Consider the following 13,451-nt stretch of genomic DNA (forward strand, 5'->3'; position numbering starts at 1 on the left):
AACTTAGACTAGTCATGCAGAGCTATTTAATGTTTGGACAATCAACCTAAAAGGCAACACCTGGGCAACAAGAAACATCTGTCAGTCACATGTTCCAATAGTTTTGCTCACTTGAAAAATGGGTGGGTTCAAACAAAGGATGGTTTGTCCTGAGTTGTTTAACACATCTAGATGTGAATACCAGGAAATAAAAGCTGAAATTTTGAACTCTTGTCTCATACTCATCTTTTTATCTTAAACCCAGATGTCTTCAGTGAACAACAAAAACAAAGGAATTTGCCTTAAAGTTCCAATACTTTTGGAGGGGACTGTATATCAACAGGTTGGAGCTCCAGTAGACATGCGGTATCTGAATCTTTCACTGTAGTCACTGCTGCTTTTTGTTAAAGTCAGTCTATTGTCACTTCAGTCCATGCAGTATTGCACCACTCCCTCATGCAATTTACAGGTACTGGTCATATAATTAGAATATCATCAAAAAGTTTATTTATTTCAGTAATTCCATTCAAAAAGTGAAACTTGTATAATGTATACATTCATTCCACACAGACTGATATATTTCAAGTGTTCATTCCTTTTAATTTTGATGATTATAACTGACAACTAAAGAAAACCCCAAAATCAGTATCTCAGAAAATTAGAATATTGTGAAAAGGTTCAATATTGAAGACACCTGGTGCCACACTCTAATCAGCTAGTTAACTCAAAACACCTGCAAAGGCCTTTAAATGGTCTCTCAGTCTACACAATCATGGGGAAGACTGCTGACTTGACAGCTGTCCAAAAGACGACCATTGACACCTTGCACAAGGAGGGCAAGACACAAAAGGTCATTGCTAAAGAGGCTGGCTGTTCAGAGCTCTGTGTCCAAGCACATTAATAGAGAGGCGAAGGGAAGGAAAAGATGTGGTAGAAAAAAAGTGTACAAGCAATAGGGATAACCGCACCCTGGAGAGGACTGTGAAACAAAACCCATTCAAAAATGTGGGGGAGATTCACAAAGAGTGGACTGCAGCTGGAGTCTGTGCTTCAAGAACCACCACACACAGACGTATGGAAGACATGGGTTTCAGCTGTTGCATTCCTTGTGTCAAGCCACTCTTGAACAAGACACAGCGTCAGAAGCGTCTTGCCTGGGCTAAAGACAAAAAGGACTGGACTGCTGCTGAGTGGTCCAAAGTTATGTTCTCTGATGAAAGTAAATTTTGCATTTCCTTTGGAAATCAAGGTCCCAGAGTCTGGAGGAAGAGAGGAGAGGCACAGAATCCACGTTGCTTGAAGTCCAGTGTAAAGTTTCCACAGTCAGTGATGGTTTGGGGTGCCATGTCATCTGCTGGTGTTGGTCCACTGTCCACTGTGTTTTCTGAGGTCCAAGGTCAACGCAGCCGTCTACCAGGAAGTTTTAAAGCACTTCATGCTTCCTGCTGCTGACCAACTTTATGGAGATGCAGATTTCATTTTCCAACAGGACTTGGCACCTGCACACAGTGCCAAAGCTACCAGTACCTGGTTTAAGGACCATGGTATCCCTGTTCTTAATTGGCCAGCAAACTCGCCTGACCTTAACCCTATAGAAAATCTATGGGGTATTGTGAAGAGGAAGATGCGATACGCCAGACCCAACAATGCAGAAGAGCTGAAGGCCACTATCAGAGCAACCTGGGCTCTCATAACACCTGAGCAGTGCCACAGACTGATCGACTCCATGCCATGCCGCAGTAATTCAGGCAAAAGGAGCCCCAACTAAGTATTGAGTGCTGTACATGCTCATACTTTTCATGTTCATACTTTTCAGTTGGCCAACATTTCTAAAAATCCTTTTTTTGTATTGGTCTTCAGTAATATTCTAATTTTCGGAGATACTGAAATTTGGGATTTTCATTAATTGTCAGTTTTAATCATCACAATTAAATGAAATAAACATTTGAAATATATCAGTCTGTGTGTGATGAATGAATATAATATCCAAGTTTCACTTTTTGAATGGAATTACTGAAATAAATCAACTTTTTGATGATATTCTATATGACCAGCACCTGTATATTTGTGCCCTGTGAGTCAGTAAGTGCAGCCATATTTGGTTATGTTCCTCACTTGTTCAGTTATTTTGATGTTCTGAATTGTTATGCCTGCATTAGAATTATCATTAAAAAAAATTGTCATCTTTTTTATCATTAATTCCCATCAATAAGTTATTTTGAGTGTGAACACAATTTAAATGGCAGGAAAATTAGGCGCCAGGTTATACTCAAGTCCTACATCTCCATATAAGTCCTAAAACATAAGTCATATGAGATTTTACAGTTATGTTCAAAGAAGATCAACAAGGAGCCACACGTTTGTTGTGCATTACTTCTGTAATGTAAGCAACAAAAACAACCCACTACTACTAAAACAACTGGATGCATGTTTTGTTCCTTGTGGTTCTTGCATTCAGCAACACAGGTTTACAGCTCGGAGCAAAAGGCTAGAGCTTCTAGTGTTTTTAGTTGTGGTAAGTCCTAGCTTTGAAGTACAGATCCCTCCTAACAGTGTGTGGTGAGTCACAGTGATATTGTTGTGGTGTTTTAAAACTAATATATTTGCTCCAGCTGCATACCTTCAGAGTCAATTGCCTGTCTGTCACATGATCCCTTTGAGACTGTCAGAGCTGTTAATAATTAACCACCATGACATTGTGCTTGGGCTGGATACAACAAAAATTGCCAGGGTGCTTCCCTACCTTTATAGCAGAGGGGCGAGGGCAAAGTGGAAGACTGAAACAGAAGTGTAAGATGGTATTATGATGAATTAAGAAAAACCTCCTGCAGTCTGCAACAGAGTACTAGAACTGAGCCATGACAGGAGTTTTGTTAACTTATAACCAAATATTGAATAATAGAATAAATGGTTTGTCAATGAGACCATGCTGAATACGTAGCCATTAAATGTCGCCTAATCGTAAACTGCGGATTTGTCTCAGCTCTGACAGCACCAGCACGTAGCAGGTCATGGGACCCGAATACATGACGCCTCACAGATGTGATTGGTTCCAGTTTGAAGGATCTGTTTTGCGATTGGTGCGCTGTACTGTCAGTCACCTATCCTGGCTTGTGATTGGTTATTCAGCCGTTTCAGCCTCGCTAGTTTTTACTGTTTTTTTTGCCGTCCTTCCCATTGAGCTTATCGGTTTCGGTCAACCGCTACACCTGCCCGCAGTTTCTCAAATTTCTCCTCTCACAAGAACACAACATGGATGATTTTGACATGCTGAACGCACCCGCCGCTGGAAACGGCGTCGGCTCGGAAGAGGACCCCGCCGCCGCGTTCTTGGCCCAGCAGGAGAGCGAAATCGCAGGGATAGAAAACGACGAAGGCTTCAGCATCCTGGACAGTGGAGAGGTCCCCTCGTCGCTGGGAGACTCCAACGGTGGGTGACTGCTGTGGTCAAGCAGAGGCAGCTTGTCTCCGTTCACCCGTAATGTTGTCTGTCTAGTTAGTTAGGGTGTGGTGTATGTTGTTAAACGATAACTGTTTCCCTAAACCTTAATCTGGTCCTAAATGGACACTGAAGTTGATGCTCTTTTAGTTAGCTAACTAACGTTAGCTGAGCTAACGAGTTAGCCGAGTAGGCTTAGCTAGCGGTAACATCAACCTGTGTCAACGTTGACAAATGAACACGTAAAAGGAAAACTCTGAATCATTAGTTAATGATTCACGCTTTCGCCAGCGTTTCTGAATTGAATGAAGCTGTGTGATTAGCTCTAGCTTCGTTCTTGGCCGTGTCATTCATTGCTTCCTATCAAGCTTGACTAACCTTAACGTTATTTGCTGGCAGCGCGACATGTTCCTAGCAATGTATGCCGGCAAACCTTACAGCCACAAGAGGAAATTCATTGAGCTTCTGACCTTTGGTCATGTCTGATTCATTTCCTCGAAGCTGTAGCTTCGTTGTGGTTTAACAGTTGTAGTTGGTCATGTGCTGACATATCACATTATGCAATCGTGTGTATGTAAATCTTGAGGATTCAGCAGGAGTGAAAGGTTCCTAGCTAGCCAAGGTCTTGTCAGTTTACAGTCCCCCCCCGCCCCGACATATTTAATTATCTGGTTTTACTGTATTTGTCTGCTTGATCTAACGTTAACAGCTATTTTTTTCTTGTGTGATTATAGACGGTGCTGTCAACGGAGAGCTTTATGGGGTAAAACTTCTTCACATTGTTTTTGTTCTCAATAATTTTGCTCTTAAATTGACTACTACTTATGTCCTCATGTTTACTTCTCTGTATTTTGTGTGTGAATAGGGGGACTTTGACAGCCTATCTGTGCCCAGTGCTCACATATGCCACACTGTCCAAACCAAACATCTTGATATTGAAAGTAGAGCTTTTACGTGCTGCTTCTTAAGAGCTGTGTAGTTTTGTCTCTACTGACTCTGCAGAGGATTGTTATCAGGACACTGATTATATTATTTTAGTAAATGGCCAAAACATGCTGCTAACGTGGCATTTGTTTCCATAAATTTACAGGATGTAAAACTGAAAGTTAGTTCACTGAAAATGCAGCTAGTAAACCATCATTGCACAGAAAACAGTATATGTGTACAAGCAGCTACAAGTACGGTAGGTTAATGTACGGCAGCTTGATGGCCAGAACTATAAAATATAAAACCTAAGTAATAATAAACCAGAATTGTCCTTCAACTAAACTGGTGAGATTATAAAGATGTACTAATGGGAGGTGATTTGCTCCAGTGTTTTTAATCCTCATTTTATGCATCAGTTCTGCAGGGTTTTTTCTTTCAGCACAGTAGGAGTGTGATTTCAGATCTAACTGCAGAAGGTTGGAATATCTGGCTGTAGTTCTGCTCCAACTTCCTTTTCCTGTGCTGTCGTTGCAACATTGCTGTCTTTTCCACTGTCAGCACTTCTATCTGGTAGTGAGAGAAGCTAAGCTGATAAAACTCAGTGGGCCAAATGTAGTTTTTAATAAAGCCTCTCAAACAACATACAGCTAACTCTTAAGAACATACCGTATGTGCTGTATGCACATTGGATTCAGGACAAAAAAATACTGGTGACAATAGGTGGTTCCAAATGTACTTGCAACTTTCAGATTGAAATATGACTAATTCAAGACGAGATACTGAATGTGTCTTCACCATGTATGATTGAAATGATCAAATATTTTTTGTTACGAAGTACCACAATGATCTGCCTGACATCACCTCCCTTGTTTCTCAGGAAAGCAACGGCCCATCAGACGCCTATGCAGCAATCTCCAATGCAGACCGGCTGCAGGCCGAACCTGAGAGCCTACGCAAGTGGAGGGAGGAGCAAAAAGAGCGGCTGGAGTTGCTAGGTAAGCACAAACCAGAGGAAAAAGGGAACAGGATAGATAATGGCTGTCTGAGATGTGACAATTGTATGTAAAGCAAATGCATCCTTCCTTAATTCCTAATTTTCCTCCAATGTGTCCTGATGACCATATCATTGTCATCTGCCTCTTCACTACTTTATCACACCTGTCCTCACTCATCTCCCTCCCCAGATGATAACTCTCGCAAGCAGGAGTCAGAGTGGAAAGAGAAAGCCAAGGTGGAGCTGGAAGAGTGGCACGCCAGGCAGAACGAGCAGCTGGAGAAAACCAAAACCAATAACAGGTACTGGCTTCATAGAAGGGTAGAATAAGGACACAAGGATCAGTGGAAATGAGGGAGGGCTGACATTACCATGAATTAGAACACATTCACTGTTTTTGTCTAGACAAGATGATTGTATGGATTCCAACCAGCAGTCTTTATATAATATTTCAAAAGGGCAGTTTCTAAATAATGGCAGCAATCTTGGATTCAGCCACAGGTGAGCATATAACCGAATACTAAGATTTGGCTGAGTGTGTAGGCCAGGGGTCAGCAAATAAGTCTGACATCGGGCCAAATTTTTTTTTCAAGACATTACATGATCGACCTTTTTCCACATGCTCGCAATAAAGCATGTGCCGCAGTGCGTGTGCATCCCGGGATTTGAGCCGCATTCATAAACCTATTGACACTAATTTTCATTTTGCTGAAGAAATTCAGGGGAATCCAATCACACGTTTACAGAGGTGTGTCAAGTAAGCCAGAGAGTCTTTCGAATGTCCTTCAGAACCTTTCAAAGTAAAAGCTCTCAATGAACTCAACATAAAGCATTGCTTCAAAAAACATTCTTGCGCTTTTATTTTGTAGGCACAATAACATATCACTATACTTAGATCTATTTCAGCATCAGCCGCTATCAGTTTATTTATTTTATATTTTTCTGCTATCAAAGCAATCTGGCCATGGGCCAGATATTATTGCTGGCGGGCCAGTTCTGGCTGCCTATTGCCGACCACTGGTGTATGCTCTCTAGCAGGAGAAAAAACGGGTCCACCTTTGGGTTGAGTTTTAAGGAAGACAATGTGTTGGCGTCACGTCACTGGTCCAATCTGTTGTTAGCCCAAACCCTCCAGTTGGAAATTCATTTGTTCACACTTGTGGACAGTAATGTGAAAATAAGCCTTTTTCTTTGAGGGACAACTTGCATTGCTACGAGAGGGTGACACCGGTGTGGATTTCTCATGTCGCATCCCACTCCCACAAAAATAATTCTGTCTCCATGGGAGAGTAAAAAACAAAAATTGTTGTCCCAGAAGAATGACTCCCAAAAAAATAGTATTTATTCATATTAGAACAAAAAATCAATAAAAATATATATAAAAGGATGTACAATACGCCGCATGGCTGGCACGTTTGTGTCCACCACTCAGTTTTTTCAGTCTCAGTTTCTCCTGCTCTGTAACGTATCCCTGCTGCCCTATGAATAATAAACTACCTGCTGCTATGACTCCCTACTCATCTGGCAAACCCGTGTTTGCTAGATGGATGGTCTTGGTCTGGCAAAGGTCAATAAGTATAAAAAAATATGGTGCATATTTTGCTGAGTTAGGGCTGCAACTAACAAAAATTTTCATATTTCCTCTTTTCCAACCTAATCAAATAATGAGTTGGTTTAGACTTTAAGATGTATTAAAAAGATCTCCCTTCATTTCAACTGTTTTGCTTGATCAATAGTTAAAAAAAAACAAAAGTATTTCATTAATGATGTGAACCAAAAATAAGCAAATGAGTCCTTTGCTGTCATTTGCATAAATTGTGGTGTCTTCGATTGATTACTTAAACTCATTAGCTTATATTTGCAACATATACTGATATTCTCTCACCTGTGCAAATTGTTTCAAATGTGAAGACTGATGTTGTCTGGCAGAACACCAGAGCCGTGTAATTAAAGATTTCAGGGGGCGGACACGATCAGCTGAGAGCCTCCCTGAGCCTTTGAAAACCCCTGACACTGCATTTAGAAGTCCTTCCAAAAATCTGAGCCTTTGATTATATGCCTTAGCATATTATTGTGTGGTAACCTATAATGCTTGTGTTTCCATCCTCTTCTCCCTTTTATTGCTGTCTCTCTTCTCTGCTGCCTTCTTGCTGCTCTGTCGTTTGGGCGGATGTTTGTCCAGGGTGCTGGATGAAGACTTCTACAAGCAGCCCTTCTCTGAGCTCATTGGTTATGTGTATGTTGCTCCAACTAACATCCTCCCTTTGTTATGATTTTTACAAAAAAAATTTGCTTTGTTTTACCTCCATTGTCATCAACTCCCAGCATCCAACCATTTACCTCATACTCATCTCATTAGTTAGGGCATTAGTTTACCTCGCCTTGTGTAGCCATGTTTTTAGTTCTTCATTTTGAACTACTTTGATTTCTGATTGTTACGCTCATCATGTAGCTTGAAGTTTTCCAAACAGAAACTGCAGTAATAATACCCATACCCCCTCCCATATATCTGCATGTCATTTGTGAGTGGATACCTGTCAGGACATTTCAGTAAATAGATTGACTGCATGCCACTACATGCACACTCCTCAGTCACAACCATGGAGAGCTAATTAAGTCTTTCATAACTGTCTGTGTTTTCTGCTCCATTATTCACTTCCACACTTTCTCTTCCATGTCATTTCAGCAAAACATTTTGCAAATACATTACACACGTTTCCAACAATTAACACGTACATTAATTGTATGAACTCTCTTAGACAGAAATGTTTCACCTTTTTATTAAAGTGATTTACCCCCAAATTAATCTACAAAATATTATTCAGTATTAGGATGCTTATAGGTTTGTTTGAAGCAGTTGTGTGTGTGTGTGTGTGTGTGTGTGTGTGTGCGCGTGCACGTGTGTGTGCGCGTGCACGTGTGCGTGCATAAGTGGACCGAACGATTTCCCTTTATTTTAACTTCGAGAGTTGTTAATGAAATAAGACGTGATTTTACTGCACTGTGTGCAGAGTTTGACATTGTGGAGGTTCCTGCCTCTGAATCTCTACAAGTCAAACGTCCTAAGTACTAACTTCCCGTATCGCCAGCCCTAAGCACTCATTTATCTAAAAATGAGGATGTGTGCAGAATGGGATGGTGCCAAACTAAACCACACTACACGTGAAACCGAGTTAAAAGTCTCTGTAGTTTTAATAATGTGTGAAAGTTGTAATGCTTTATAAACTCATCTATGCTCAGTAAGGTGGGTCTCATTGCTGAACAATATGTAGTAATATCTAATAGTTATTAGGTGTTTTTTGTCATAGTTGCATCCCTTAAACTACAGCTGTTTTCATTTTATGTATTTAACTAAATACAATTGGACTTAAATTCTAGGTATGTGCAGGATTCAGAATGTCCAGTTATTAAATATTTTTTGCCTATTGTGTTTTTATAGGCAAAAGAAAAGTCATTAATAGTTTTAATGTATTAATCACCTCTTCAGAAAAGCACTTCTCCAGCTTTGTTTCCATCATTCTGGTTCTTCAATTCATTTCAAGGTAACATTTAATGAGTCCAGCCCTCACATGTCCCCAGTGTCTGCAAAAATTTTATTGATAACACCACTGGTCATGTCATGGGTTACACAACTGCTTCAAACTGAACTGTGTTCATGCTTTATTAGAATGTTAGCTGCTCTGTAGCTACTGCTGTCCAATGGGATGACATGCTAATTTGCCCAGCTAGCTATCCAGTAGCTTGAGTTGTGCAGCCTTTGGTTTTGCAGGATATCAGATTAGTTGGGAGTTTCAATTAGCCTGTACACGTTTTATTTTATTATCTTCTTATTCATCAGCTTGTAATTCAAACTTGCCATCAGTTATTATTTTTTATTTGGTGAGAATAGTTTGACATGTTCCTTTGTTCCTAGGCTTATTTTTGGTTGTTCTTTCATTAGGTTCGTATTTAAGCTTTTTTTTCCTTTTTTGCATTACATTTTCATTGTATTTGTGACTTAGTATTAATGTACACATGCTCATGATTGCCAAAATGATTTTGTCATGATTAAGGAAGAGGCATTTTATTGTGTTTCAATTGTGAGCTTTGTTTATGTGCACACCTCAATGCAAATCAACAAATTCCTGGTGCTTTAGCAGTGTTTTGTGTAGAATGACAGTGAATCACAGCACTTCCTGCTTCATCATGTTGTTGGTGGAGTCTATGACGAGGACTCGATGGGCCTCATTTATAAGCATTCAATAAGAACAAATGGGCTTGAATGATGTGAATACCACTTCCCACACAAACGTTGTGTGGCAAGAGAATGAACAATGTGTGAACAGTGCCTGCAAAGATTTTGCATAAAGTGGGAGCTGGCCACATCATTGCCAATGTAGTGAAATAAATTATGTTAATGTCTTGTGACATAAAATGAATAATATCGCTTGTAGGTGAAATTTTGGACATATTTACACGGGGACGTAACTGGCATGATGTGCTCGTGATTTGACTTATTAGAAAATAATATACAAGTTTTATAAATGAGATCCCAGGCCATAACATCCTTGTGTGTGTAACTGACAGAAATATGGCTTGAGGCAGTATTATATTATTAGAGAAATGTCACTAAACCAAAGGCTGCACACTAATCATTTTTGAAGAAAAAAATGAAATTTAAAAAAACTGTTGCTTTTGCATGCTTGCTTTCAACATTTGCATTTAGCTCATTTTTGTTGTCTTTCATTTCGTTCCCCTTCCCCTCTCTCTTCTAAATTCTGACTTGTGAAACTGTTTCTCCCTGTTTTCTTTTCCTATGCACCTTAAAGCACACACATTAACCATCCTTGCTACCGCCTAGACCAGTTAAGTAAAAATACAAAACCACAGAACCTCTAAATACTTTATATTTTTGACAGGGGATAGGTGTGTGTGTGTGTGTGTGTGTGTGTGTGTGTGTGTGTGTTAGATCATTATATGTTGCATAGATACTTAGTTTACTATCCCAACAGTTAGATCCACTGCCTAGATAGAGGCTTGTTATAATGCCCCTTCTGTGATGTTGTGGTCCTTCTAGTCCTTTTTGTGTATTTGTAGTTGGTTGCGACTGTGAATGTTCATTGGCTTCTCATCCCCATTTTGCTTTGTGTATTGTGTTGTAGGTAGTAGCTGAGTTTGTGCTGGCAGGTTGGGCGGGGTATAGAAAAATAACATTTTAACTAGAAAAGTACCATGGCAGTGGAATTATTACTGTTTGTGGGTGGGGTGTGATGAGGGGTTATATTTGTTTAGCCATAATCTGTGGCTTACATCTCAAAATGGCTTGTGAAAGTGGGACTGATCCATTTTCAGTTTCAAGTTTTGTCTTTTTGTCTTCCGTTTTTGTTTTTTAAACTTGTTTTAACTTCAAGTGGTAAGCCCTGTAGTGTAAATGTCCACTTTTTGGTTTAATAGATGGTTTAAAAAACGCCTCAATCTTCACCAATAAGACATTAATTGATCAGTTCCACAATTAGGACACATGAAATCTAAGTGAATGCATTCTTTGACACACCTCCAAATAGCCTGCTTTTCAGCTGCAGCACAATGCACGGCTAAAGCCTAGCAGTGCTTCCAGTTCTTTTGGGCTTGGTTAAAAAAACAGAACTTGTCATTGTTCCTTTTTTTTTTTTTTCCTTTTTATTAAGGACAAGTATATAGATGAGCTCATCATCCCTATACTTGGTTCTTGGTGCGTAAAGAGGATGTCGTAAGGGTGTGGGCAAACTCCCCTCCCCCAGTTCTGTACAGAACTGCATTTTTAACCAACCAAAAATGCTTATTAGACCTTAAAATTACTTTGTTAAGCTTTGGTTTGTTTGTTTTTATTTGGATTTCTCATCAGTTTTGTGGACGTACCTACCTTTACTGTTGTGGAGAGTCGAAAATAAAGGTGACTGTAATATGTAAGCGGAGTTGGGGGCATGCCACACGTAATGAAACTGTTGTAGCTTGTTTCACTTTGTGGGTGTAAAGACAGACGGATGTCCATTTCTATGTGGTGATTGGACTGTCTTGTCCTGAGGTAGACTCTGCTGAATTAACAAAGTCCCACCAGCCGGTGTATTGAGATTTATACTCAATAGATTGGGAGGGTACTTCTCAAATCTTGATGTCAGACTGAAATTTTAGATTGAATTGAATCTGACAGATGCATCAGTCATGCCAGCATCTAAGCATCTGGGAGGCATGACTAAGTTTTCCACCAGAACGTGTGTGTGTGTGTTGGTGATCAGCAGAGGACTTTCTCAGGGCTATACGTGTATTTTGGTGTATCTTAACCACTTCCTCCACTGATTGTTTCCTATTCCATGTCCTTTCCTTCTCCTCTTCCCTGTTGCATGTAGGGCGGCTGAGGAGGCCATGATTTCAGATCTGGACGAGAGCAACCCCGGCACGGAGTGGGAGCGGGTGGCTCGACTCTGTGACTTCAACCCCAAGTCCAGCAAGCAGGCCAAAGACGTGTCTCGCATGCGCTCCGTCCTCATCTCCCTGAAGCAGTCCCCACTAGTCCGCTAGGCAGCCTAGCCTGCTCAGGGTGTCATTCCATATAATCCTGTCTCATGACGTACCAACCAACCCTACTACCGATGTCCCACCATCTGCATTCTGAAGACAAGGGGACTTGCATTCCTTCTGTCCATACCGGTTTGCCATGCACAGCCCTGTGGAAGGATATAGCCAGTGGTCCTACCCTTATCTATCTCCTCCTGGCAGGGCTGTAGAGATTAGCTTTGAAACACCAGCTCACCATTGTCTGCCCCCTGAAAGGTTTTCATCTGTGTGACCTCTTCCGCAGACAAATCAAGACCTTGTAATTCCTCTTTCTTGTTGTTTAATATCCCGAGATCAACTCCTATTAGATCGACACAAGTTGTCATGGTCTGTGGTATTGTGTAACACTTGTGTAAGGGTGGTGAGTTTGGACACTAAAAGGGAAAGGTTCATGTTTGTTTGTACAACCTGCTTCACATGGCCCCCAAACAATATCATTCCCATGATACTGTACTCTTAACTTAACTGTCCTCTGACCTATGAGGGTTGATTGATGTTAGCTGGTTTCATTAACCCTTTGCCCTCCAACACATCGCCTCATGTTTTCCCATCCTTGCAAAAAAAGTATCTTCCTAAAAAAAAAAAAAAAAAAAAATAAAAAAAAATATATATATTTTTTTTTTAGGACCAAACTCTTAAAACAAAACTCCAAATTCAGTGTGTACTTTGAACAGTGTGTGTAGAGCCTGCTTGTGGCATATTGTGTTAAATTTTCCAATCTATGCATTTCCTTTTGAAAAGCCTCTCCCCTCTCCAGTCAGGAACTGTCCAAGTCATTACAATAATGTATACTAATTATGTGACCTGTTTGTATGTGCGTTTAAACCTCAACTGTGTGTGTGTGTGTGTGTGTGTGTATATGTACTCTATGCGTGTACCTATGTACATATACAGAAGGCATTATATATACAGTATATAAAATGTTTCACTGAAATTAGACCGTTGTGGTTTTAAAGATAAATACATATTAGCCAGCTGTTGCTTGACCATGCGTGTTCATTGTCCATTTGATTTCAGTATCAGTAAAAAAGTGAATGAAAGTTGTCGCTGAGTCATTCTTCAACTGCATATTAAATATAGCCGCAAGCGTCAACAATTGGGATTGAAGCAAGTCATGAAAAATGCAACACTTGAAATTTTCAGACCAGATCCAGATGACTTGGGAGATTAAAATGATGAAAGAATTTGGACTGTAAGCCAAGCTTTATTTGAAATAATTTTGGAAACGCAAACTTTATATAAAAATATTTTTATAACCTTGAGATCAGCTAATGTCATATGTGCCTGACTAGTAGGTGACATGTTAAACCCACCTGCAAAATTTTTTGTTTTAAGGTTTATGATGCACAAACACTTTATATTTTTATTTTTGATATCTGCCATCTAGAGAATTTTTGTGTTTGTTTTGGTCAACGTTTGAACAAAGACTTGTGGAGATTGTCACAACCTGGCTCAAGGGCCATGACAAAAGAGGTAATGAGGCAGCATAAATGATCAAAAAGTGATTTATTTAACAAAAGGGTGAACTAAACATAACTA

At 40.0% G+C, this 13,451-nt stretch overlaps 1 protein-coding gene across 2 annotated transcripts; it reads left to right on the forward strand.

Annotated features, from left to right (window-relative positions):
- The first annotated feature begins 3,134 nt into the window (after positions 1-3,134).
- On the forward strand, positions 3,135-12,952 carry clta (clathrin, light chain A). Of its 2 annotated transcripts, XM_038713916.1 has the most exons (7): positions 3,135-3,409; positions 4,153-4,181; positions 5,223-5,340; positions 5,530-5,641; positions 7,522-7,575; positions 10,148-10,183; positions 11,705-12,952. In XM_038713916.1, the coding sequence occupies exons 1-7, from the start codon at positions 3,232-3,234 to the stop codon at positions 11,874-11,876; spliced, it is 699 nt and encodes a 232-aa protein (XP_038569844.1). In that variant the 5' UTR covers positions 3,135-3,231; the 3' UTR covers positions 11,877-12,952. The 2 variants fall into 2 exon arrangements, with proteins under 2 accessions (XP_038569844.1, XP_038569845.1); XM_038713917.1 differs by lacking the exons at positions 7,522-7,575; positions 10,148-10,183 and having other exon boundaries at positions 3,137-3,409.
- Positions 12,953-13,451: the final 499 nt, after the last annotated feature.

This window comes from Micropterus salmoides, unplaced genomic scaffold, assembly GCF_014851395.1.
Source record: "Micropterus salmoides isolate LMB-PRFRI ecotype aquatic unplaced genomic scaffold, ASM1485139v1 Ms_hic_scaffold_12, whole genome shotgun sequence".
NCBI lineage: Eukaryota > Metazoa > Chordata > Actinopteri > Centrarchiformes > Centrarchidae > Micropterus > Micropterus salmoides.